Source organism: Mytilus trossulus, chromosome 14 (genome assembly GCF_036588685.1).
Source record: "Mytilus trossulus isolate FHL-02 chromosome 14, PNRI_Mtr1.1.1.hap1, whole genome shotgun sequence".
Taxonomy (NCBI): domain Eukaryota; kingdom Metazoa; phylum Mollusca; class Bivalvia; order Mytilida; family Mytilidae; genus Mytilus; species Mytilus trossulus.
In genome coordinates this window covers 9,947,867-9,973,282 of record NC_086386.1, presented here as the reverse complement: position 1 = coordinate 9,973,282, position 25,416 = coordinate 9,947,867, and the positions used below count along the sequence as shown (strand labels likewise).

Below are 25,416 nucleotides of genomic sequence, written 5' to 3'. Positions count from 1 at the left end.
ATTTTACATTTCCGTGTTATGAATTTTTATTGCTTAAAGCATAAAAGACAAGTTAAAAGAGCAAAGGGCGTATTATGCACTCAAGCGCAGCCCTTTATTTCTTATGATTGTAAAATAATACTAATAGATAATAAAAACCATTATATTTTACAGTTACAACTCTGCCTCACATTCTGTACCAGTGGCTCAATTTATTGGTCCGAAGCCTTTCTCTGAAAACTTAAAGAAAATCAGTCTGAGTAAGTATAGATGTCAGTCTAAATAGGCATAGCTGAAGTATGCCCTCCCTGTGCAGGATTTCCTTGCTGTGTTGAAGACCAATTGGTGACCTTGGGCTGTTTTCTGCTCTTTGGTCCAGTTGCCTCTTTGACACCTGCCCCATTTCCATTCGCAAGTTTAATTTCTAGAAAAGCGACAAAGTTGTTGGTGTCATATAGTTTTACCCTCGTCCATCATTTCGTCATTCTGTCATTCCTTCAAACTTTTATTCCGCAACAAAACATTATATTTGTGTTTTTTTCTTAATCACCTTCTGATATTGGGCTTATTTTTTGTTATGTAAGTTAACCATGATAAGTTACAGATCAAGTTTAGGTTTTAAAAATCACAGTTGAATAAACTATTTTTGAAAACAAATTTTGAGCTGATTTTTGATATGTAAGACTACCATTATGTTTGTGTCCAAACAGGTTTTGTGTTGTTGAAATTGCAGATTTTTCAACTTTTTGAGATGGGGTCATTCATGTTGTTTCAACACATCTAGTTTTTATTATTATTTCCCAACTCAATTTGTTTGAAAGAAAGTATTTGTCACAGAGTTTCAAAAACATAGGTCACCATATTTACTCACCAATTTCATATATATACTTATGTGAATACAACAAAAATTTGTTAGACATCATTGAGGGTTTGTTTTTTTCTGGAATTGAAAAGTTTTTAAGTATTTTTTTCCCCATTTTACCAGAGTTTGGAACTTTTTTAATTTTTAGCAAAACTTACAAAACATGATACAAAGTTTGTGTACTAAACTGAATCCCAGTTTTCAACTGAGATATATGAAATGCACAGATAGATTGTACATGTGTTGAAGTTGATGAAGTGATATTATGGGATTGTTTGATAAACTTTTTCTTAATTTTCTGTAACTTTTATTGTCAATTTTAGCAAACTTTTCAAAGCAGGGTACCAGTTTTGTTGTATTCATTTCATTCTACAATTTTATACCAAGGTTATCATGGAATTACTGACTATTAAGTGTGGGCTCCATTTAATTTCTAGAGAAGCAACCATGATTTTACTTCAATATGATAATTAAAGCAGCTGATTATTTAACATTGATGTGGTATAACTGTGGATTAATTAATACTAAAATCAACTTAGCCAATTTTCATAGATTTTCAATTACCAGTATAAATATTTGTTTGACACATTACAATTTTGGTTATTTTGATAAAAAAAAAAATATGACAAACTCAATTTTGCAACAATATAAAAAGTTCACAGTTTATGCTTGTTGTTCTGTCTTAAGATGTCTTAGTTTTATAGTACTGACCTGACAAATTTGTTTGTTTTTATTTTACATGTGTATTTCTATGTATCCATGTCTGTCTTTATTTTAAATGTGTATTTCTATGTATCCATGTCTGTCTTTATTTTACATGTGTATTTCTATGTATCCATGTCTGTCTTTATTTTACATGTGTATTTCTATGTATCCATGTCTGTCTTTATTTTACATGTGTATTTCTATGTATCCATGTCTGTCTTTATTTTACATGTGTATTTCTATGTATCCATGTCTGTCTTTATTTTACATGTGTATTTCTATGTATCCATGTCTGTCTTTATTTTACATGTGTATTTCTATGTATCCATGTCTGTCTTTATTTTACATGTGTATTTCTATGTATCCATGTCTGTCTTTATTTTAAATGTGTATTTCTATGTATCCATTGTTTGTAGAGATAATAGACTGTGGTGACAAGACTAACATAGGAATTGGTATCTGTCCAGGAAAGACTTACCCCGTCAACAGAATGCCTGGGTGGAATAGATGGTCTATAGCTTATCATGCTGACGATGGAGGGTGAGAATTAAAATCTATTTTAAGTGACTGTTTAGTTTATGAATTGGGTCCTTCCCTAATCTGTGTTTAAAATTTTAGTCCACATTGACTTGATCATTAAGCCTGAACAATGAAAGAAAACTTACCATTGATTTTTACCACATTATTTTGCCATTCAATAAAAAGATATGTTATTACAGTGAAACATGTCTAAATGAAGCCTCTTCAGGACTTACATTTTTGTTCGGTTTTGTCAGATGTTTGGTTAAATCAGATTTACAAAACATAAAATTTGATATGACTGGACTTGAGAACAAATTTGGTTTAGACTGGTTTTTGGTTTATGCAAGATTTGGTTAAGACAGTTTTATGAGAATTGTCTTCATTGATGAGGTTTAAAAGGACATTTCAGTAACCTAAAGTTGAATTGTGATAGGAAATGTTAATTTAGTGAAATACAATCCATTTTAGTGTACAGCATGGTACCAAAAAGTGAATAGAATGATCCTTACATGTTTTAGCAATTAAAGCAACATCAGGAATTGATTTTTATGCCCCACCTACGATAGTAGAGGGGCATTATGTTTTCTGGTCTGTGAGTGCTTCTGTTTGTCCGTCTGTTCGTCAGTCCGACTGTCCGTCCGTCTGTCCCACTACAGGTTAAAGTTTTTGGTCGAGGTACTTTTTTGAGAAGTTGAAGTTTAATCAACTTGAAACTTAGTACACATGTTCTCTATGATATGATCTTTTTAATTTTAATGCCAAATTAGAAATTTTCCCCCATTTTCACAGTCCACTGAACATAGAAAATGATAGTGTGGATGGGGCATCCGTGTACTGCGGACACATTCTTGTTGTGATATACATTAATTTAATTATCAAATGTTATGACTTTTGTCCACAACCTGTACAACTTGGATTGATCTTGGAACATGAAAGATAATGTTTTGCCTGTTTTGTAGGGTACTTAAAAAAAAAAAAATCCTAGATTTTTTCAACCCAAAATAAGAGATATATTGATTTTCATTTGTATAAGTTTTATCTGACCCAGATCATATTATATTTCAGAATATTTATAGAAGCTGGTGCAGCCAATTCTCATGTAGTAAAATGTACCAAAGGAGATGTGATGAGTATGTTCTGTGATGTGGTTTCTAAACAGCTTGTTTTCTACAAGAATGATCAAGAGGTATGAATGTCTTCTACAAGAATAATCAAGAGTTTCATACCAAACAACCGTTAAGTTGGTTACATCTATATAAAACCCCAAGGTTGGAATGCTTTATAGAAATATGATTATCCCTTTGACTTTTTCCAATGGGGAGTAAAACTCTAACTTAAAGAGGTTTGTTTGTTTAACTGTGTTGGATGTATGAATTGGCAGCCAAGTCTTGTCACAAATAGAGATGTTAAATCAGATGCCTCCTGTAGAAAAAGTGGCAAGCTATCAGCATATTAAATAACCCTTGTAACAAATCTTTAAATGGTCCTTTTTAAATTGTCTCCTGGTGCAATGCAAAATTTCAGTCCCTATCCATCATACCCTAATTTTTCAGTGGCAGTCCATATCCTGCCCTTCATCCCTATGAACCCAGATCTACTGTATGAAGTGTTAACTATTTTTCTTTCTGAACATGCAACAAATATTTTGCCACTGGAAATAAAGCAAACAACAATCAATCATCAGAGATCATATCTAAGAATTATTTACATTAGTCAGCAGATTCCTATCACCAATTAGGGTCAATATAAAAATAAAGAGAAGCAATATCAGGTCACTGATTTCTTATTATCATCAAAGTATTTTTGAAATATAATTGATACATCTTATCTTATTGTTTAAGGTGAAACAAATAAAAATCAATATCCCAAGAGGAGGATACTGGCCAATGATTGGTATGCATTCTGTTGGAGAATGTGTTAAACTGTTGGAGAAAGATCCCTGGACCCCTGATCCTGATGATGTAAGTATTAACTGTTGGAGAAAGATCCCTGGACCTCTGATCCTGATGATGTAAGTATAAACTGTTGGAGAAAGATCCCTGGACCCCTGATCCTGATGATGTAAGTATAAACTGTTGGAGAAAGATCCCTGGACCCCCGATCCTGATGATGTTAGTCTAAACTGTTGGAGAAAGATCCCTGGACCCCTGATCCTGATGATGTAAGTATTAACTGTTGGAGAAAGATCCCTGGACCCCTGATCCTGATGATGTTAGTCTAAACTGTTGGAGAAAGATCCCTGGACCCCTGATCCTGATGATGTAAGTATTAACTGTTGGAGAAAGATCCCTGGACCCCTGATCCTGATGATGTAAGTATTAACTGTTGGAGAAAGATCCCTGGACCCCTGATCCTGATGATGTAAGTCTAAACTGTTGGAGAAAGATCCCTGGACCCCTGATCCTGATGATGTAAGTAGAATACGGGATTGTTTGGGTAGGCATGGACAGGTTTAGTTGGTATATAGAGTCTAAACTGTTGGAGAAAGATCCCTGGACCCCTGATCCTGATGATGTAAGTATTAACTGTTGGAGAAAGATCCCTGGACCCCTGATCCTGATGATGTAAGTAGATTACCTGATTGTTTGTGTAGGCATGGACAGGGTTAGTTAGAATATAAAGTAGAAACTGTTGGAGAAAGATCCCTGGACCCCTGATCCTGATGATGTAAGTAGATTACCTGATTGTTTGTGTAGGCATGGACAGGGTTAGTTAGAATATAGAGTAGAAACTGTTGGAGAAAGATTCCTGGACCCCTGATCCTGATAATGTAAGTATTAACTGTTGGAGAAAGATCCCTGGACCCCTGATCCTGATTATGTTAGTATAAACTGTTGGAGAAAGATCCCTAGACCCCTGATCCTGATGATGTAAGTATTAACTGTTGGATAAAGATCCCTGGACCCCTGATCCTGATGATGTAAGTATTAACTGTTGGAGAAAGATCCCTGGACCCCTGATCCTGATAATGTTAGTATAAACTGTTGGAGAAAGATCCCTGGAACCCTGATCCTGATGATGTGAGTACAAACTGTTGGAGAAAGATCCCAGTAGCCCATATCCTGATGATGTAAGTATTAACTGTTGGAGAAAGATCCCTGGACCCCTGATCCTGATGATGTTAGTCTAAACTGTTGGAGAAAGATCCCTGGACCCCTGATCCTGATGATGTAAGTATTAACTGTTGGAGAAAGATCCCTGGACCCCTGATCCTGATGATGTAAGTATTAACTGTTGGAGAAAGATCCCTGGACCCCTGAACCAGATGATGTTAGTCTAAACTGTTGGAGAAAGATCCCTGGACCCCTGATCCTGATGATGTAAGTATTAACTGTTGGAGAAAGATCCCTGGACCCCTGATCCTGATGATGTAAGTCTAAACTGTTGGAGAGAGATCCCTGGACCCCTGATCCTGATGATGTAAGTAGAATACTGGATTGTTTGGGTAGGCATGGACAGGTTTAGTTGGTATATAGAGTCTAAACTGTTGGAGAAAGACCCCTTGACCCCTGATCCTGATGATGTAAGTATTAACTGTTGGAGAAAGATCCCTGGACCCCTGATCCTGATGATGTAAGTAGATTACCTGATTGTTTGTTTAGGCATGGACAGGGTTAGTTAGAATATAGAGTAGAAACTGTTGGAGAAAGATCCCTGGACCCCTGATCCTGATGATGTAAGTAGATTACCTGATTGTTTGTGTAGGCATGGACAGGGTTAGTTAGAATATAGAGTAGAAACTGCCATATATCAGGTTTTTTGTGTGGCATTGACATACATGTAGGGATAGCTTTCTGGCAACAGCATCATTAACTAACTTCTTAAAAGTTTTACATTAGTGGAAAACCTGGATGCTTCATACTTTGTTTATAGATGATTTATGATTAGAAGTTTCATACACAGAGCTTCTTTAAAGAGTAAGAAAGAGAGAGAATAAGTTATTGATAAAAACTCCATTACAAAAAAAAAATCATTAACAGCCAATACCAACTGACTGTTCCTATCATTGGACATATGTTTTTTGTACAAAATGTGTATGTTACTGACACCTTGGCAATGTTTGTAATAAAAAGTCTATAAGTGTTTTTGTTCATTTGAGAACTTTGTATTTTTGTGTCAGTTAAATTCCTACAAACATATTATAAAGTTTTCAAATGCGTTAACATGTGCCAGTTTTCCTACTTTAGTTAGGTGGTTCTATCTGGACACTGGGGATTCATCCAACAATAAAAAGTGACCACCATAAAATAGCACAATATAGCTAAAAGTGGTGTTTAACACCAATGAATCAATAAATGTTGTAAAACCTTTGGGTGGTTTCTTTATCTCCTTTTATTTGAAATAGTGATTTATAATTTTGTATTTATATTTTACAGATACCACCTAAACCTGCATCATTTAAAACTTATAAATATGGAAATTTGTGGATAAGGTAATTTTTGTTTATATATTGTTATTTCAGAAATTAATGCGAAAAAAGCCACAGTTGTTGTAAACACCATTATTTAAACTGACATTTGTGAAATTTTTTTTATGCATTAAACAGGTTATTTCTCAATATCGCAAATATTAATTTGCATTTTACTCTTAAATGACAAAATAGCAATAATAAATGCATGCGATAATTTCTGAATTTATAGTGTCAAATCAATTTGATGGATACAATTTCATTGGTAATTTTTGTATCACACTTTGTTTATTATATACCTTTTAATTGACAGCAACACCTAAGTAATCTGTAACTTTTATTGGTGGGCGAGTTTTTCCAATAAGTTCAATGTCTTCACATCAAAGTATACAAAAAATAGAATCCTTGAAGTACAGGGTGATGGCATCAGGCATGTGACATCATATACATTTTACATTGTTCATGTCAGTTTCCTATCAAAGGTCTGTGGGTTTATCAGGGCACTGTGGCTTCCTCCACTAATAAAAACTAGCTGCCATGAAAAGCCTTAATGTGCTGCCTAAAAGTGGCGTTGAAACACAAAAATTCAAATTCAAATTCATTGTTCATGTTATTATAGGACACTTTTTTTGTTTATGTAAGTTTGCACAGGAAATGAATAAAACAAAATACAATTATTGTAATTTGTATTATAAGTTGTTTATTAAGGTTTATCTATTAGATTTTTGTTTTAATCTAGTATAAAGAAAACTGAAGGAAAATGAAAAAAATATTGTATAGTCTTCTATCTTTGTTTACTTCAATAAGATATTTCATAAAAAATAATCCAAAATTTCAGTTTAAAAATTCTTATAGCAGTTGAAAGAAGGAATATTTGAATGATCATATTGTTTATATGAATATAATATAAAATTTAAGATTTCGAGAATAAAAATCTCTACTTGAAATTATGGTTTTTATTTTACAAATTGTGACTTGGATGGAGAGTTATAATTGTTTTATTGTATAGTATGAAATAGAGTTGAATGAGAATTAATACTCTGATATGTTTACAGCCCAGCAAGAAATGTTAGTCTGACAAAGAAAGGTTATACAGCCAACCAATGTGGCTGGATGCTTCTTCACAATCCTACTAAAGTACTCATTGGATATAAGGTATATATGTCCCTGCTAAAGTTCTCATGGTAAACAGTTATAATATCCTTCCTTAATGTCTAATACTATATACACCATCTAGCCTTTTTAAAGCATTCATTGAATATGAAGTATAGAATTACAAACTTTTACACAGGTATCTATTTCTTTATTTCTATAATATAAAAAAATAATGAAAAATTAATAGCTGCATGGGGCTCAAGGCTGAAACATTAGTATGCAACACTGGTTTCTCATTTCAGATCACTCCAGAATCGTTAGTCAAGAACCCACTAGGATCCATCTCACCAAATGATGCTAACACATTGTTTTTAACTAAGACATGTAAGTTTTTATGCCCAAAGACATGTAAGTTTTTATGCCCAATCTATAGACATGGTGTTTTTCAGTCTGTGCCTCCTTTGGTTTGTCTGTCTGTTTGTTCTGCTGTTCATGGTATTGTTTTTGGTCAAGGTAGGTTTAGGTTGAAGTATCATCAATTTGAAACTTAGCACACATGTTCCCTATGATATGATCTTACTAATTTTAATTCCAAATAAGAGTTGCGACCCAATTTCTTGGTCAACTGAACATAGAAATAAAAGTGCAAGTGAGGCATGTGTTTACTATAGACACATTCTTCTTTCAAAAAACTAAAGTGGTCATGATGACAGAGTGGTCTTTATGTAGTTCATCGACTGTATCTATAGCCTGTTTACACTGTTAAACTCCATCATATACATCTTTAACAAAAATAATCTATGAATATTACATAGTGGTGATACAATAAGCTGTCAAAGTTCAACATATATTTTTATGTATACTTTCATCCGTCTGTCCCACTTCAGGCTAAAGTTTTTGATATGGTAGTTTTTGATAAAGTTGAAGTCCAATCAACTTGAAACTTAATTAGTACACATGTTCTCTATGATATGATCTTTCTAATTTTTAAGCCAAATTATAGTTTTTATCCCAATTTCAGGGTCAACATAGAAAATGATAGTGCTAGTGGGACATCTGTGTACTATGGACACATTCTTGTTTTATTACAAATTGATATGTCCTGTATATGTGAATACTTTGGGATTTTTTTATGACTTTCAATTGATGAAGATGTAAATGTATAATATTGAGGAAAGAATATAATTCTTGTTTGAAAGATAGCAGTATTGTATTCGCTATAGATAGCTTATCATTATACAGTATAATTATTGTCCATTTTTGCTATTTTGGGGCTTGAATATAAAAAGTTCTCTATGGATATGACTCATATATATATATTTTGTAATATTAAAAAAGAATGCTAAGGTATTTCTCTGAACCACAAATTTTCTATTTGATATTAAAAAGCTTTCTTTTAAAGTTATGCATAATGTACTAACAATGTAAACCTTATAATAATAACTACAAAAAATTCAGAAATAGTTTGATAACATATTTCAGCTATCATAAAGGAGGATGCTGTAACTATTCAGTGGATAGCTATAGAGCAGGTTAAAGAATACACAACAGACCAAATACTACAGCTGTTTGATGCTGCTAGTTCTAGTAGTACATATACACACAGGTAATTGTATAGATTATAGAGATGTTAACATTGATGTGTAATAGATAACAGACACAACACCTACTACCTGATACTGCTAGTGTCAGAAGTACTTATACACTCAGGTTATTGTATAGATTATAGAGATGTTAACATTGATGTGTAATAGATAACAGACACAACACCTACTACCTGATACTGCTAGTGTCAGTAGTACTGATACACTCAGGTTATTGTATAGATTATAGAGATGTTAACATTGATTTGTCATAGATAACAGACACTACACCTGGTACCTGATACTGCTGTGTCAGTAGTACTTATACACTCAGGTTATTGTATAGATTATAGAGATGTTAACATTGATTTGTCATAGATAACAGACACTACACCTGGTACCTGATACTGCTAGTGTCAGAAGTACTGATACACTCAGGTTATTGTATAGATTATAGAGATGTTAACATTGATGTGTAGCAGATAACAGACACAACACCTACTACCTGATACTGCTAGTGTCAGAAGTACTGATACACTCAGGTTATTGTATAGATTATAGAGATGTTAACATTGATGTGTACTAAATAACAGACACTACACCTGGTACCTGATACTGCTAGTGTCAGTAGAACTGATTCACTCAGGTAATTGTATAGATTATAGAGATGTTAACATTGATGTGTAGTAGATAACAGACACTACACCTGGTACCTGATACTGCTAGTGTCAGAAGTACTGATACACACAGGTTATTGTATGGATTATAGAGATGTTAACATTGATGTGTAGTAGCTATAGATAACAGACACAACACCTACTACCTGATACTGCTAGTGTCAGAAGTACTGATACACTCAGGTTATTGTATAGGTTATAGAGATGTTAACATTGATAAGTAACATATAACAGACACTACACCTGGTAACTGATACTGCTAGTGTCAGTAGTACTGATACACTCAGGTTATTGTATAGATTATAGAGATGTTAAAATTGATGTGTAATAGATAACAGACACAACACCTGGTAACTGATACTGCTAGTGTCAGTAGAACTGATACACTCAGGTTATTGTATAGATTATAGAGATGTTAACATTGATGTGTAGTAGATAACAGACACAACACCTACTACCTGATACTGCTAGTGTCAGAAGTACTGATACACTCAGGTTATTGTATAGGTTATAGAGATGTTAACATTGATAAGTAACATATAACAGACACTACAACTGGTAAATGATACTGCTAGTGTCAGTAGTACTGATACACTCAGGTTATTGTATAGATTATAGAGATGTTAACATTGATGTGTAATAGATAACAGACACAACACCTGGTAACTGATACTGCTAGTGTCAGTAGAACTGATTCACTCAGGTAATTGTATAGATTATAGAGATGTTAACATTGATGTGTAGTAGATAACAGACACAACACCTGGTACCTGATACTGCTAGTGCCAGTAGAACTGATACACTCATGTTATTGTATAGATTATAGAGATGTTAACATTGATGTGTAGTATATAACAGACACTACACCTGGTACCTGATACTGCTAGTGTCAGTAGTACTGATCACTCAGGTTATTGTATAGATTATAGGGATGTTAACATTGATGTGTAATAGATAACAGACACTACACCTGGAAACTGATATTGCTAGTGTAAGTAGTACTTGTACACTCATGTTATTGTATAGATTATAGAGATGTTAACATTGATCTGTCATAGATAACAGACACTACACCTGGTACCTGATACTGCTAGTGTCAGTAGTACTGATACACTCAGGTTATTGTATTGAGTATAGGGATGTTAACATTGAGGTGTAGTAGATAACAGACACAACACCTACTACCTGATACTGCTAGTGTCAGTAGTACTGATACATTAAGGTTATTGTATAGATTATAGTGATGTTAACCTTGGTGTGTAATAAATAACAGACACTACACCTGGTACCTGATATTGCTAGTGTCAGTAGTACTTATACACTCATGTTATTGTATAGATTATAGAGATGTTAACCTTGGTGTGTAATAGATAACAGACACTACTTGGTGCCTGATATTGCTAGTGTCAGTAGTACTTATACACTCATGTTATTGTATAGATTATAGAGATGTTAACCTTGGTGTGTAATAGATAACAGACACTTCACCTGGTGCCTGATATTGCTAGTGTCAGTAGTACTTATACAAATACGTTATTGTATAGATTATAGAGATGTTAACATTGTGTAATAGATAACAGATAGCATATTAATCTATTGCAATAAAAAATCATAATATCTTAATAAAATTTGTAGATTTAGCTAACTAAGTCCTTATATTTGAATAAAGTAACATTTGTTTATAGTGGAAAATTATTTTAAGGTTGAATAAGCTACAATTAAAAATTGCTCACCAGTCCCTTTCTGTGATTACCATTTGATAACGCTGGTTTATTTGCCAATCAATCCATCATCAAGAGAAGATAATTTATTCAACTTTCGTTCATAGTCTTTTTCAAAAATGATGGACGGTTCTTTATATTGGTATGTAATCATTTTAAAAGTTTCAAATTTATGAAATTATATTCGTACATCAATGTTTTTGATACACCAATAACAAAAACTGAAATATATTGAATGGATACATTTTGTAATTATTCAAAATTATATCAGAAAAGTAAACTTAATTGTAAAATAATTAACCTGTTAAGGGGAGAGAATACTCACATAACTTTTTCGAATTGGCACATAATACAACGGAATGTCACTCTTGCATACAAATGGCACATCAATAGAATTAATTAACTGCGCAATCGTGCTCCACTGAATCTAAATTATAAATATAACCAAAAGTTATAGATTATAGAGATGTTAACATTGATGTGTAGTAGATAACAGACACTACACCTGGTACCTGATACTGCTAGTGTCAGTAGTTCTTATACACTCATGTTATTGTATAGATTATAGGGATGTTAACATTGATATGTAATAGATAACAGACACTACACCTGGTACCTGATATTGCTAGTGTCAGTAGCTTTTACACTCATGTTATTGTATAGATTAGAAAGGTGTTATCATTGATCTTTAATAGATAACAGATACTAAACCTGGTACCTGATATTGCTAGTGTAAGTAGTACTTATACACTCATGTTATTGTATTGAGTATAGGGATGGTAACATTGATATGTAATAGATAACAGACAACACACTAGGGCTGCTACATGATGCTGTATGTAAACTATCATGTTCTTTATTATTAGTTTTCATTTCAGAAAAAAATACATTTTGAGATGATTTTACAGAATTAGTCAAACTTTAAGAAAGTATGTTAGCAATAATTTATATAGTCATTTGAAAACAATTACAATTGGCTAAAAGGTTGTTTGTTTCCTTAAATTGTGGTCTCATTGACATATAACAATCATCTCCTTTTGTATTTACCATGGAAATTATTCTTCATTTTAGGTTAGGATTACTGATAAAAGACACTGCTTTAGGGGATGTAGAAACTTTGCCAAAATTTCAAGATTTAGGATCAACATCAGGGGATGACACTGTAAGATTTATTCTGTTAACCAAGTCATTGTTTAAACAATAGAAATTATGCAATAAACACAAAACTGAATTTGAATTGAAAATCATTTGTTTGAAAAATTACATATCTTTATTTTTGTTTTCCCTTCCTAACCTGTTTCCCTTTCTAGAGCATGTGAGTTCACCACTGAAGTGAAGTGTGTGTTGATTAAACTATGAGTTTGACTCTTTTAAAATTATTGGTAATGGTTTCTCATCATGAATATGCATGACATAATTGCCACTTGATATTTAACAATCAATCATCAATCAATCAATATTGTTTAGGTTTTAAGTTTAAACAGTATTTGTTATATGGAAATTATAACAATGCAGTTCATCCTGTGGATTCATTTGTTTTCGTGGGTACAAATTTTCTTGAATTGAGGAAAACTGACACTTTCATTGATAATCAATCTCATGGTTTTGAAAATGTCTACATACAAGGCAATGGAAAATTCATAACTCCTTGAACATTCAAATCATGGTTAACCTGTACCCATATAATCCATAAAATTGGTATCCAATGGATATTAATGAATCCACATGTGCAGTAGTAAAATTTTACATAAAAATTCAAATACCATCAGGGATTAAGAAACAAATTTGGAAAATATTTTACAAGTATGTCTCAAGGAAGTGCCAACAGTATATTCAATGTAGGACATAATATTATAAATTTTAATAAATGCAACAAAACAACGTCAGCTTTTATTAATATTTACATTCAAAGTAAATGGAGAAAATGAAAATCATATTTTCAAATCTAGTTTGTTTTTATCTTAAAAGATGCAAATTACAAAAAAGAAGCAAATTACAAAGCAAAAAAATATACTCTCTGTTAAAAAGATACATTGTATTTTGTATGGGTCACACAGCATAATTATCTATAAGATATTTCATTGATCCCCAAATTTATGTTCTATTTTAGAGTCCAGGAAAACAAGATGGGTATAAGCTGGAAGTATTTAAGAACTGTATTTTGGTTGACTCCTACCTACTTAAGAGAGGAAGATATATCCTAGATTTGATTGATCTAGACAAGACAAAACCTGATTACATTATTAAAAGACCAAAATGTCCAGTAAGTAATTTTTAGTTTCTATTTCATAAAAAAAATCCTATTTCTTCACATTTTGCAATGTACTATAAAAAAGAAGATGTGGTATGATTGCCAATGAGACAACTATCCACAAAAGACCAAAATGACACAAACATTAACAATTATAGGTCACCGTACGACCTTCAACAATGAGCAAAGCCCATACCGCATATAGTCAGCTATAAAAGGCCCCGATAAGACAATGTAAAACAATTCAAGCGAGAAAACCAACGGCCTCATTTATGTAAAAAATTGAATGAAAAACAAATATGTAACACATAAACAAACAACAACCACTGAATTACAGGCTCCTGACTGTTTGACTTTTGAAAATAATAGTATGGTAACAATTTCAATATGTATATATAGTCATATTAGTCATTCATGAGTTGTTAATTATTTCTCAGAGACATGATTGTTGCATTTTTATCCAGTATCTTCCTTTTGTGATAGGGATACCATACCTTTTAAATAGAACTATTTTGAATATCAATTATACATATAAATATAATGTAAAAAGATACACCTAAAAATAGTAAGATAATGCTATTTCATGGAAAGATAGATAGATTTGACAAGGATCTGATGCGTTAATGATTACTTTACCTGTTAACATTATCTGAATTCGATCAGTTTCAGATACCTATGATTTAATCAGCTCACTTTTGTAACATATTTCATCTTAATTTCTTGACCTTATATGCTATATGATTAAGCTTGATATATTTTCCTTTCTTTACATATACATGTATAGTAATTGAACCCTGAGATATCAATAATTGTTAAATGGGGTATAAAAGTATGGTTGTATGGGCTTCTGGTGGGTAATAAAACCAAAATTTAATGATATGTCAATTTCATTGGGATGAATTTTTAAATATCAGCCTGATCATAATGTGCCTTTATTTATCTATTTATAAAAATATATTTGTTGTATATATAGTTATATTGATTATTTATTTTATAGTCTTTCCTATATCCACCAAAATTGCAAAAAGGAATGAAAGTTGTTGTGAAGTTGGATATTGACAGGTAAGGTAGTAGATATATAATGCTGTAAACAATATGTCTTATTGCGTATTCTAAAATTACATCAATCATTTGTCCAGCACAATTAAGCTACTATTATTAACTGGTGAAATTTTAGTTCAAACATTCTTGGCATAGTAGATAGCATGTCTAGGACAGGAATTCATTCGTCTGTGATTTACAATGAGCAGTTATAAGAAGTTGGGTATTAAATTTCAAAAAAACATTTTTTCTCACAATTTTAGCTTCTTTGGAACTTTCATGTATTTATAAGTATGTTGTAAACATTCTAAATTGATAAGTCACAAATATTGCAACCCAGCCTTTTAGACTTAACAATGTTTTGCTATTACAAGGTACATTTAAGTGGATTGTATTTATTTTAATGATGGTTGATATTGAAGTGGATTTTGTAAAGGGTTCTAAACGGGGAAGAATGCTATCATTTTTATCATTCTGAAACTGGTGGATAGTTGTTTCATTATGCAATCATACCATATTATATTATTTTTAACTGCAACTTGAGTTCTCAAATGGTTATAAATGAAAAAAACCAACTAAACATAAATTGCATGAATTGAGATGGAAAAAATTAAACAATTCATATGAGAAAGCTAATGGTCTTATTTATAACTAAACAATTTAAAAATAAAAACAAATATGAGACATAACCAACAAGAACCAGTAAATTGTAGGCTCCTGACGTGGGACAAGCATACAAAGAAGTGGTGGGTAAACTATGTTTGTAAGTGCTCAACCTGCCTCCTTAACCTGAGACTGTGGTATAACAGCAAAACATAAAAACACCTATTAAAATTAGTTGAAAAAGGCTTATAATGATTTACTTTTTAAAATTATTTATTGGATGGAGAGTTGTCTCATTGGCACTCACACCACATCTTCTTATATCTATTAACTCATTAAATAGATACAACAAAGAAAAACATCAAACACAAATGAGGCAAGGTAGATATCAATTCCTCATCATAAACAACAAAAAAGACACTAAGAACTGATCTGAGAGTACTCACAGCAGTATGTTATGCTCATTATAAAATGTACACATACATTATTATTATACAAACACTAAAATAGTTGAGTAATGTTGATGTACATGTGTTACACAGTCACAAGTCAGCTTTTGATAGATATGTACAAAAACATAAACATTTCTAAGTTGAACTGCTTCCTATATATATTATCCTCAACCACAATGTATAACATGAGGAACTTAAGTTGCACCTATTTTGACAATTTTTTTCATTTAATTTTCATTTTGATCCAGCACCATGTTGTTATCATGGTAAAGGTAAACAGTCAAAGATAAAGAAGTTTTCCAATTACATTCTTTTATTTTATACAATTATCTAAGCAGAACATTTGTATATTTTTTCATAGTTCTGGAGATCAGTTTGCAGATGCTGTGATATCTGAAATCTATGATGGTGGTGGATATTGTTTTGAGTACACTTCACCTGGTAAAGTTTACACAGGAAATGAGAAGATTTGTGTTGGAACAATGGATTGTGGGATAGAAGATGCAGATTGGAAAGAGATAGAAAGGAAAGGGAATAAGGAGGAAATGAAAATACAACTTCTTTCATGTAAGATTTTGTGTTGTCCACACTAGGTTAAGGAGAAACTTATTACTGCAAATTCCGAAATTATTGTGTGCATTTATTATTGCAATTTTGTCATTTAAGACTAAAATGCAATATTACTTTTTGCGATGTTTTGAAAAATCCTGTTTAATTCATTTAAACGAATTCAAAATGCAAGTTTAAATTATTGCAATAATAACACTGCCGCATTTTTCGCCATAATAAAAACTTCGCTATAATTTCTGAATTTACAGTAATAATTTCAAGAGCACATTCTTTCCATTCTTTGAATTCAATATAATAAATTCAGATTATTGAGGTGTAGATTAAGCTGGTGCCAAACACATTGACAAAAATTAATTTGGCTTGTTTAATTTTCATAAAATGTTGACAAAATATTTACTTTGACATAAGACATAAGACACAAGACATTTTATTTCACTAAAGCCCCCACATGGGGTATTTTAGTACAACATTTTTTAACAAACAATAAAAGTGTGAACATATTTACATTAGAACAACATAGTTAACAAAGGTGCAATAATAGGTTAAATAATTAATACAGATATTTGACAGGAAGTACAAATTATAGTAACATGATTTAGCACATGTATTAAAAGGTTTTAATATCACTTTTGCAAAATTTTGCTATTCCAGTAAGTGTAAATAAATCTGATGTATTCATCAATTCTTTAAATTTTAAAACATTTGGGTTTTTACATATATTTAATGATAAAAATTTAGCTCTAACATTATTGAAAATGGTACATTTGAATAAGTAATGAAACCAAGTTCATTAGCATTACAAAGATTACAATGTCTTTCAGATCTATCAATATTTAAAAATCTGCCCGTTTCAATGGGCAATTTATTACTAAGGCAACGGAATTTACATAAATACATTCTTAGATCAGATGGTAACACGGATAAATATTTCTCAAAACAAAAATCAGACTTGTATATTATGTAATTAAGACATTTTGCAGAATTCATAACATTATTACTCCAGTTCAACATAAATTTATCACTTAAACATTTCTTGACATTCTTACTAATATTATCAGATTTAGCAAATATTTGATTATCCCACATCTAATTAAATCCACATTCATATAAAGTATTTTTAATTTCTAACAGCCATTTAGATTGGTAGATACACCTTTTACTAAGCTGATACAATATAGAATACAGTGTATATGATTTTTTTTTTCTTCTACCACACATGATACGTTGCCAGAAACCAACCATTCTAGCTTTAATAAGAATATGTAATGGTATTCTACCCAATTCTCCATAAATCATACAATGAGCAGTACTTTTTTTTAACCTTCAAAACTATTTTACAAAATTGCATATGCAAGTTTTCTATAATATTACAATTTTCAAATCCCCACACTTCTGCAAGTTTTCTATAATATTACAATTTTCAAATCCCCACACTTCTGCACCATATAACAAAATAGGTACAACCATTGTATGAAATAGCTTTAATTGGATATCAATTGATAAATTCAACTTCCTAGCCTTTCTTAAGACTATAAACATGGCTTTTCTTGCCTGTTGTACAAGATGTGCTTTGGCGTCATTAAAATTACCCTTACATGAAAATATAATACCAAGGTATTGAAAATTTGTAACAATATTGAGGCTTTCACCACTATATTTAAAGTTCATATTATCTGTGTTAAGTCTAGATCTTGAAAATTTTACAACTTTTGTCTTAGATATGTTAACTTGCATTTTCCAAGTTTGACAATATAAATACATGGCATTTAATGAGGCTTGTAACTCTGCTGGCGATTCAGCTAAAATTACAGTATCATCTGCATACAATAACAAATATAAACGAAAATATACAGCGACTTCATCAGTATCAAGAACATGTTCTGCAATACTCATATCAACTAAACCATTATATGAATGTGACATAAATTCAGCCAAGTCATTTAAGAAAATGGCAAACAATACAGGAGATAGATTTTCCCCTTGGCGTACACCAACATTGGATTTAAAAAAGTTTGAACAAGAGTTGCCTTGTCTCACACACTTGCATTGTTATACATACTGTTTATAATCTTCAACATTTTGCCATCAATGGTACATTTTAACAGTTTTTGCCATAAATATACTCTTCTGACAGAGTGAAAAGCTTTTCGATAGTTAACAAATACACAATACAATTTCCTACCTCTATGTAAGTATAAATCAATCAAGCATTTCAAATTAAAACTATGAATCTGTCGTACTATAACCTTTTCTGAACCCTGCTTGTTCTTCACACAATAAACCAGAATTTTCTAAATATGTATGAAGCCTATTATTCAAAATGCAAGTAAATATATTACCATAACAACTTAAAATAGTAATACCACGATAATTATCCACATCATTTGGATTACCTTTATTCTTAAAAATTGGACATATATAACCTTCTGACCAACTATCAGGTATAACACCACTATGAAATACAATATTAAATATTCTTACAAAAACAGGCATCATTTTTACTGTACCATATTTCAAATATTCATTCAATATAAGATCACCACCACATGCTTTATCATTTTTCAATGATTTGACAGCATATAATACTTCGTCTTCAGTAATATCTCAATTTAATTCAATATTATAATCAGTAATATTATTAGGTAATACAATATTGTTATCATCCTGCTCATCAAGAGCATTAAGGTTTTTGAAATGATCATATAATACATCCATAGCAATTTTGTTTACAGCTTTGTTACCTTTTGTATAACATTTGTTTAAAAGAGACCAGTATGCTTTTGAATCAGATTTACGTAAATTTTTCAATTTGTCTATAACAGACTTCTGATATTCTCTAAACTGCTTGTTAATCGTACGTTTATACTCTCTACTACTAGCAATAAGATTTTTGTCAGCCCTTTGTAATCTCCAGTGGAGATTTTTACATTTACGATCTGCTTTATGTTTTAAATAACAATCTTGATTAAAATAAGGTTTACATTTTTTTGACCTGACACCAGGTCGACTGTTCTTGGGTTTGAATTCTACAATCATGTCAGCTTTATCAGCGGCATTTTTAATAATTGAATTACAATTCAATATTACATTGTTGACAGTTTCAACATTAATATTATTGACATCTGCATTTTCAAGTTTTTCAACTATATCATGAATATTTTCATCATTCAAATTTTTTAAAAATACATTTGTATTATTATTCTTCCATTTTGATTTGTAAACAACATTGCTATTATCATCATGTGACAGAGTATCAACAGATTCAAGTATTACAGAAGTATCAAAATGGACAACTGGACAATGAATATCACTCAAAATTGGATCAAAATTTTCAATATTGAAGTATGAAATACATTTAAATAACAAAGGTGACACAATAGCATAATCAATAAGTGTGTTTTTACTTGTTGTAACAGTCCCTACTAATTGATCATTACTAATTCTACCATTAACAATATATAAATCTAAATTTATTTATATTCGAAATGTCCTTCGAAGAACACTTAATTGGGATACCCAATTAATACAGAGCATTAAAACTGTTCATAGATCCTTTAACAAAAATTTCAAAATTATGGTTATCTCCCTTTTCATATTATATACCACTTTCAGAGAAAATTCCAGATGTTTGAAAACTATCTTACATCTCAAATTTCCTCAAATTAGAAAATAATAAAGTTCTGTTAAAACATTTAAGTAGTAAATGCAGAAAGAATGATTTTTGTTGAGCCTTTGACTGTAGTGGAAAAAGTGAGACATAGTGATCCAACATTCTGTAGGTGCCGTAGTTGGCAACCGTGGCCACAAATGTTCACTCTGTGGTTAGAGTTTTTAAATTTTATAAACTTTTTTTAAACAATTCTGGATTTGTACCAAACTTGTACAGAAGCTTGTTTATGATCATTACATAGTATCCATGTAATTTTGTAAAAAAAAAAATCCGGGTTTTCAGTATTTTACTTTAGGAATGACTGTAATATTTTTTCTGTGTAGGCCAAAAAAAATTTATGTGTGGTTCCAGTGACCCTACCTTCCCTTCTTTTTTATCTTGAAATTAGCCTACCCTAAGGATTTATTGTCATTTTTCATTAAGCATTGTTAAAGTCAGAATGATGCTCCCATAGACTCATGTAAATAAAAAACATAAAATAAAAAAAAATCCCTACCTACATACCCTAACTTTTTTTCAGATGTAACTGGAACCATGCACACATACTATTTTATTTAGCCCTATGAAGAAATAACATTAAAAATTTGGTGCACACTGAATAACACGCGTAGCTGGTTATTTAACAGTGTGCACCACATTTTTTATGTTATTTCGAATAGACAGAAAAAATATTACAGTCATTTCTTGTAATTTAATTCTAAATTCCATTTTAAACCGTAGAAAACCATGAAAAAAAACGTTGATGACGTTGATGACTAAATTATGTCTATGGGATCATAACAAAATAACGTCAGCCAATCAGAAGAGGTGTTACATCCAAAATTAAATTATTAATAAATGGACTAAGTTTGTCTGCCTTGAAACATTACTTTCACTCTGTGGTTAAAGTTTATTAATTTTAATAACTTTCTTAAACTATCCTGGATTTGTACCAAACTTGGACAGAAGCTTGTTTGTGATTAAAAGGTAGTATCCAGAAGTAAATTTTGTAAAACAAACCCTATTTTTTCAGTATTTTACTCATAAATGGACATAGTTTTTCTGCCAGGATACCATACATTCACTCTGTGGTTAAAGTTTTTAAAATTTATAGTTGCTTCCTTACACTATCCTGGATTTTGGATTTGTACCAAAATAAGACATAAACTTGATTATAAACAAAAGCTAGTATCTGGAAGGAAACGTTGTTAAAATTTTTTACCTGTTTATCTGTATTATGCTTATAATGGATTTTTTCTTCCGGTAAATATTACATACAGTCTGCAGTTAAAGTTTTGAAGATTCATTAACTATCCTGGATTTTTACCAAACTTGGACAGAAGCTTCTTCAAAAGATAGTATCTAGAGGAATATTTTGATTGATTTTCCCCCTAATTTTTAATGAGTCTACAATTAACAGCAAAAGTAGATGAGACACTGGCCTTAAGAATTGTCATGCAAAGACTTTATTTTTCATAAGCTGTCAGTTGAAAAAAATCTGTTTGTAAAAAACAGAATTTGTGTTATTCATTACTTAATCATAACCTGTTCCTTTTTCAGCCCCCAGTAATATGTCCCTGCTGCATAGAACCTATGTCCCAGCACCACCATACCTAGTTACAAAGGTAAGGTATTTACAATGTGTCAAACAGTCAGAACCTATGTCCCAGCACCACCACACCTAGTTACAAAGGTAAGGTATTTACAATGTGTAACACAGTCAGAACATATGTCCCAGCACCACCACACCTAGTTACAAAGGTAAGGTATTTACAATGTGTAACACAGTCAGAACCTATGTCCCAGCACCACCACACCTAGTTACAAAGGTAAGGTATTTACAATGTGTAACACAGTCAGAACATATGTCCCAGCACCACCACACCTAGTTACAAAGGTAAGGTATTTACAATGTGTAACACAGTCAGAACCTATGTCCCAGCACCACCATACCTAGTTACAAAGGTAAGGTATTTACAATGTGTAACACAGTCAGAACCTATGTCCCAGCACCACCACACCTAGTTACAAAGGTAAGGTATTTACAATGTGTAACACAGTCAGAACATATGTCCCAGCACCACCACACCTAGTTACAAAGGTAAGGTATTTACAATGTGTAACACAGTCAGAACCTATGTCCCAGCACCACCATACCTAGTTACAAAGGTAAGGTATTTACAATGTGTAACACAGTCAGAACCTATGTCCCAGCACCACCACACCTAGTTACAAAGGTAAGGTATTTACAATGTGTAACACAGTCAGAACATATGTCACAGCACCACCACACCTAGTTACAAAGGTAAGGTATTTACAATGTGTGACACAGTCAGAACCTATGTCACAGCACCACCATACCTAGTTACAAAGGTAAGGTATTTACAATGTGTAACACAGTCAGAACCTATGTCCCAGCACCACCATACCTAGTTACAAAGGTAAGGTATTTACAATGTGTAACACAGTCAGAACCTATGTCCCAGCACCACCATACCTAGTTACAAAGGTAAGGTATTTACAATGTGTAACACGGTCAGAACCTATGTCCCAGCACCACCACACCTAGTTACAAAGGTAAGGTATTTACAATGTGTAACACAGTCAAAACATATGTCCCAGCACCACCACACCTAGTTACAAAGGTAAGGTATTTACAATGTGTAACACAGTCAGAACATATGTCACAGCACCACCACACCTAGTTACAAAGGTAAGGTATTTACAATGTGTAACACAGTCAGAACATATGTCACAGCACCACCACACCTAGTTACAAAGGAAAGGTATTTACATTGTGTAACACAGACAGAACCTATGTCACAGCACCACCACACCTAGTTACAAAGGAAAGGTATTTACATTGTGTAACACAGACAGAACCTATGTCACAGCACCACCACACCTAGTTACAAAGGAAAGGTATTTATATTGTGTAACACAGTCAGAACCTATGTCCCAGCACCACCACACCTAGTTACAAAGGTAAGGTATTTACATTGTGTAAAACAGACAGAACATATGTCCCAGCACCACCACACCTAGTTACAAAGGTAAGGTATTTACAATGTGTAACACAGTCAGAACATATGTCCCAGCACCACCACACCTAGTTACAAAGGTAAGGTATTTACAATGTGTAACACAGTCAGAACCTATGTCCCAGCACCACCATACCTAGTTACAAAGGTAAGGTATTTACAATGTGTAACACAGACAGAACCTATGTCACAGCACCACCACACCTAGTTACAAAGGAAAGGTATTTACATTGTGTAACACAGACAGAACCTATGTCACAGCACCACCACACCTAGTTACAAAGGTAAGGTATTTACAATGTGTAACACAGTCAGAACCTATGTCCCAGCACCACCACACCTAGTTACAAAGGTAAGGTATTTACAATGTGTAACACAGTCAGAACCTATGTCCCAGCACCACCATACCTAGTTACAAAGGTAAGGTTTTTACAATGTGTAACACAGACAGAACCTATGTCACAGCACCACCACACCTAGTTACAAAGGTAAGGTATTTACAATGTGTAACACAGTCAGAACATATGTCCCAGCACCACCACACCTAGTTACAAAGGTAAGGTATTTACAATGTGTAACACAGACAGAACCTATGTCACAGCACCACCACACCTAGTTACAAAGGTAAGGTATTTACAATGTGTAACACAGTCAGAACATATGTCCCAGCACCACCACACCTAGTTACAAAGGTAAGGTATTTACAATGTGTAACACAGTCAGAACATATGTCCCAGCACCACCACACCTAGTTACAAAGGTAAGGTATTTACAATGTGTAACACAGTCAGAACATATGTCCCAGCACCACCACACCTAGTTACAAAGGTAAGGTATTTACAATGTGTAACACAGTCAGAACCTATGTCCCAGCACCACCATACCTAGTTACAAAGGTAAGGTATTTACAATGTGTAACACAGTCAGAACCTATGTCCCAGCACCACCACACCTAGTTACAAAGGTAAGGTATTTACAATGTGTAACACAGTCAGAACATATGTCCCAGCAACACCACACCTAGTTACAAAGGTAAGGTATTTACAATGTGTAACACAGTCAGAACCTATGTCCCAGCACCACCATACCTAGTTACAAAGGTAAGGTATTTACAATGTGTAACACAGTCAGAACCTATGTCCCAGCACCACCACACCTAGTTACAAAGGTAAGGTATTTACAATGTGTAACACAGTCAGAACATATGTCACAGCACCACCACACCTAGTTACAAAGGTAAGGTATTTACAATGTGTAACACAGTCAGAACCTATGTCACAGCACCACCATACCTAGTTACAAAGGTAAGGTATTTACAATGTGTAACACAGTCAGAACCTATGTCCCAGCACCACCATACCTAGTTACAAAGGTAAGGTATTTACATTGTGTAACACAGACAGAATCTATGTCACAGCACCACCACACCTAGTTACAAAGGTAAGGTATTTACAATGTGTAACACAGTCAGAACCTATGTCACAGCACCACCACACCTAGTTACAAAGGAAAGGTATTTATATTGTGTAACACAGTCAGAACATATGTCCCAGCACCACCACACCTAGTTACAAAGGTAAGGTATTTACAATGTGTAACACAGACAGAACCTATGTCACAGCACCACCACACCTAGTTACAAAGGTAAGGTATTTACAATGTGTAACACAGTCAGAACCTATGTCACAGCACCACCACACCTAGTTACAAAGGTAAGGTATTTACAATGTGTAACACAGACAGAACCTATGTCCCAGCACCACCACACCTAGTTACAAAGGTAAGGTATTTATATTGTGTAACACAGTCAGAACATATGTCCCAGCACCACCACACCTAGTTACAAAGGTAAGGTATTTACAATGTGTAACACAGTCAGAACCTATGTCACAGCACCACCACACCTAGTTACAAAGGAAAGGTATTTATATTGTGTAACACAGTCAGAACATATGTCCCAGCACCACCACACCTAGTTACAAAGGTAAGGTATTTACAATGTGTAACACAGACAGAACCTATGTCACAGCACCACCACACCTAGTTACAAAGGTAAGGTATTTACAATGTGTAACACAGTCAGAACCTATGTCACAGCACCACCACACCTAGTTACAAAGGTAAGGTATTTACAATGTGTAACACAGACAGAACCTATGTCCCAGCACCACCACACCTAGTTACAAAGGAAAGGTATTTATATTGTGTAACACAGTCAGAACATATGTCCCAGCACCACCACACCTAGTTACAAAGG

General features: G+C 32.8%; 1 protein-coding gene across 1 annotated transcript in view; it reads left to right on the top strand.

Moving 5' to 3' along the window:
• Window positions 1–25,416, top strand: part of LOC134697461 (uncharacterized) — a 141,637-nt gene that overhangs the window by 76,569 nt on the left and 39,652 nt on the right. Inside the window, exons 32-44 of the mRNA XM_063559741.1 lie at window positions 154–239; window positions 1,963–2,086; window positions 3,134–3,254; window positions 3,910–4,029; window positions 6,445–6,500; window positions 7,532–7,631; window positions 7,874–7,955; window positions 9,054–9,177; window positions 12,624–12,714; window positions 13,663–13,815; window positions 14,801–14,865; window positions 16,261–16,466; window positions 21,679–21,743. Of these exons, the coding sequence (XP_063415811.1) occupies window positions 154–239; window positions 1,963–2,086; window positions 3,134–3,254; window positions 3,910–4,029; window positions 6,445–6,500; window positions 7,532–7,631; window positions 7,874–7,955; window positions 9,054–9,177; window positions 12,624–12,714; window positions 13,663–13,815; window positions 14,801–14,865; window positions 16,261–16,466; window positions 21,679–21,743 (1,393 nt within the window). The remainder of the gene's footprint in view (window positions 1–153; window positions 240–1,962; window positions 2,087–3,133; window positions 3,255–3,909; window positions 4,030–6,444; window positions 6,501–7,531; window positions 7,632–7,873; window positions 7,956–9,053; window positions 9,178–12,623; window positions 12,715–13,662; window positions 13,816–14,800; window positions 14,866–16,260; window positions 16,467–21,678; window positions 21,744–25,416) is intronic.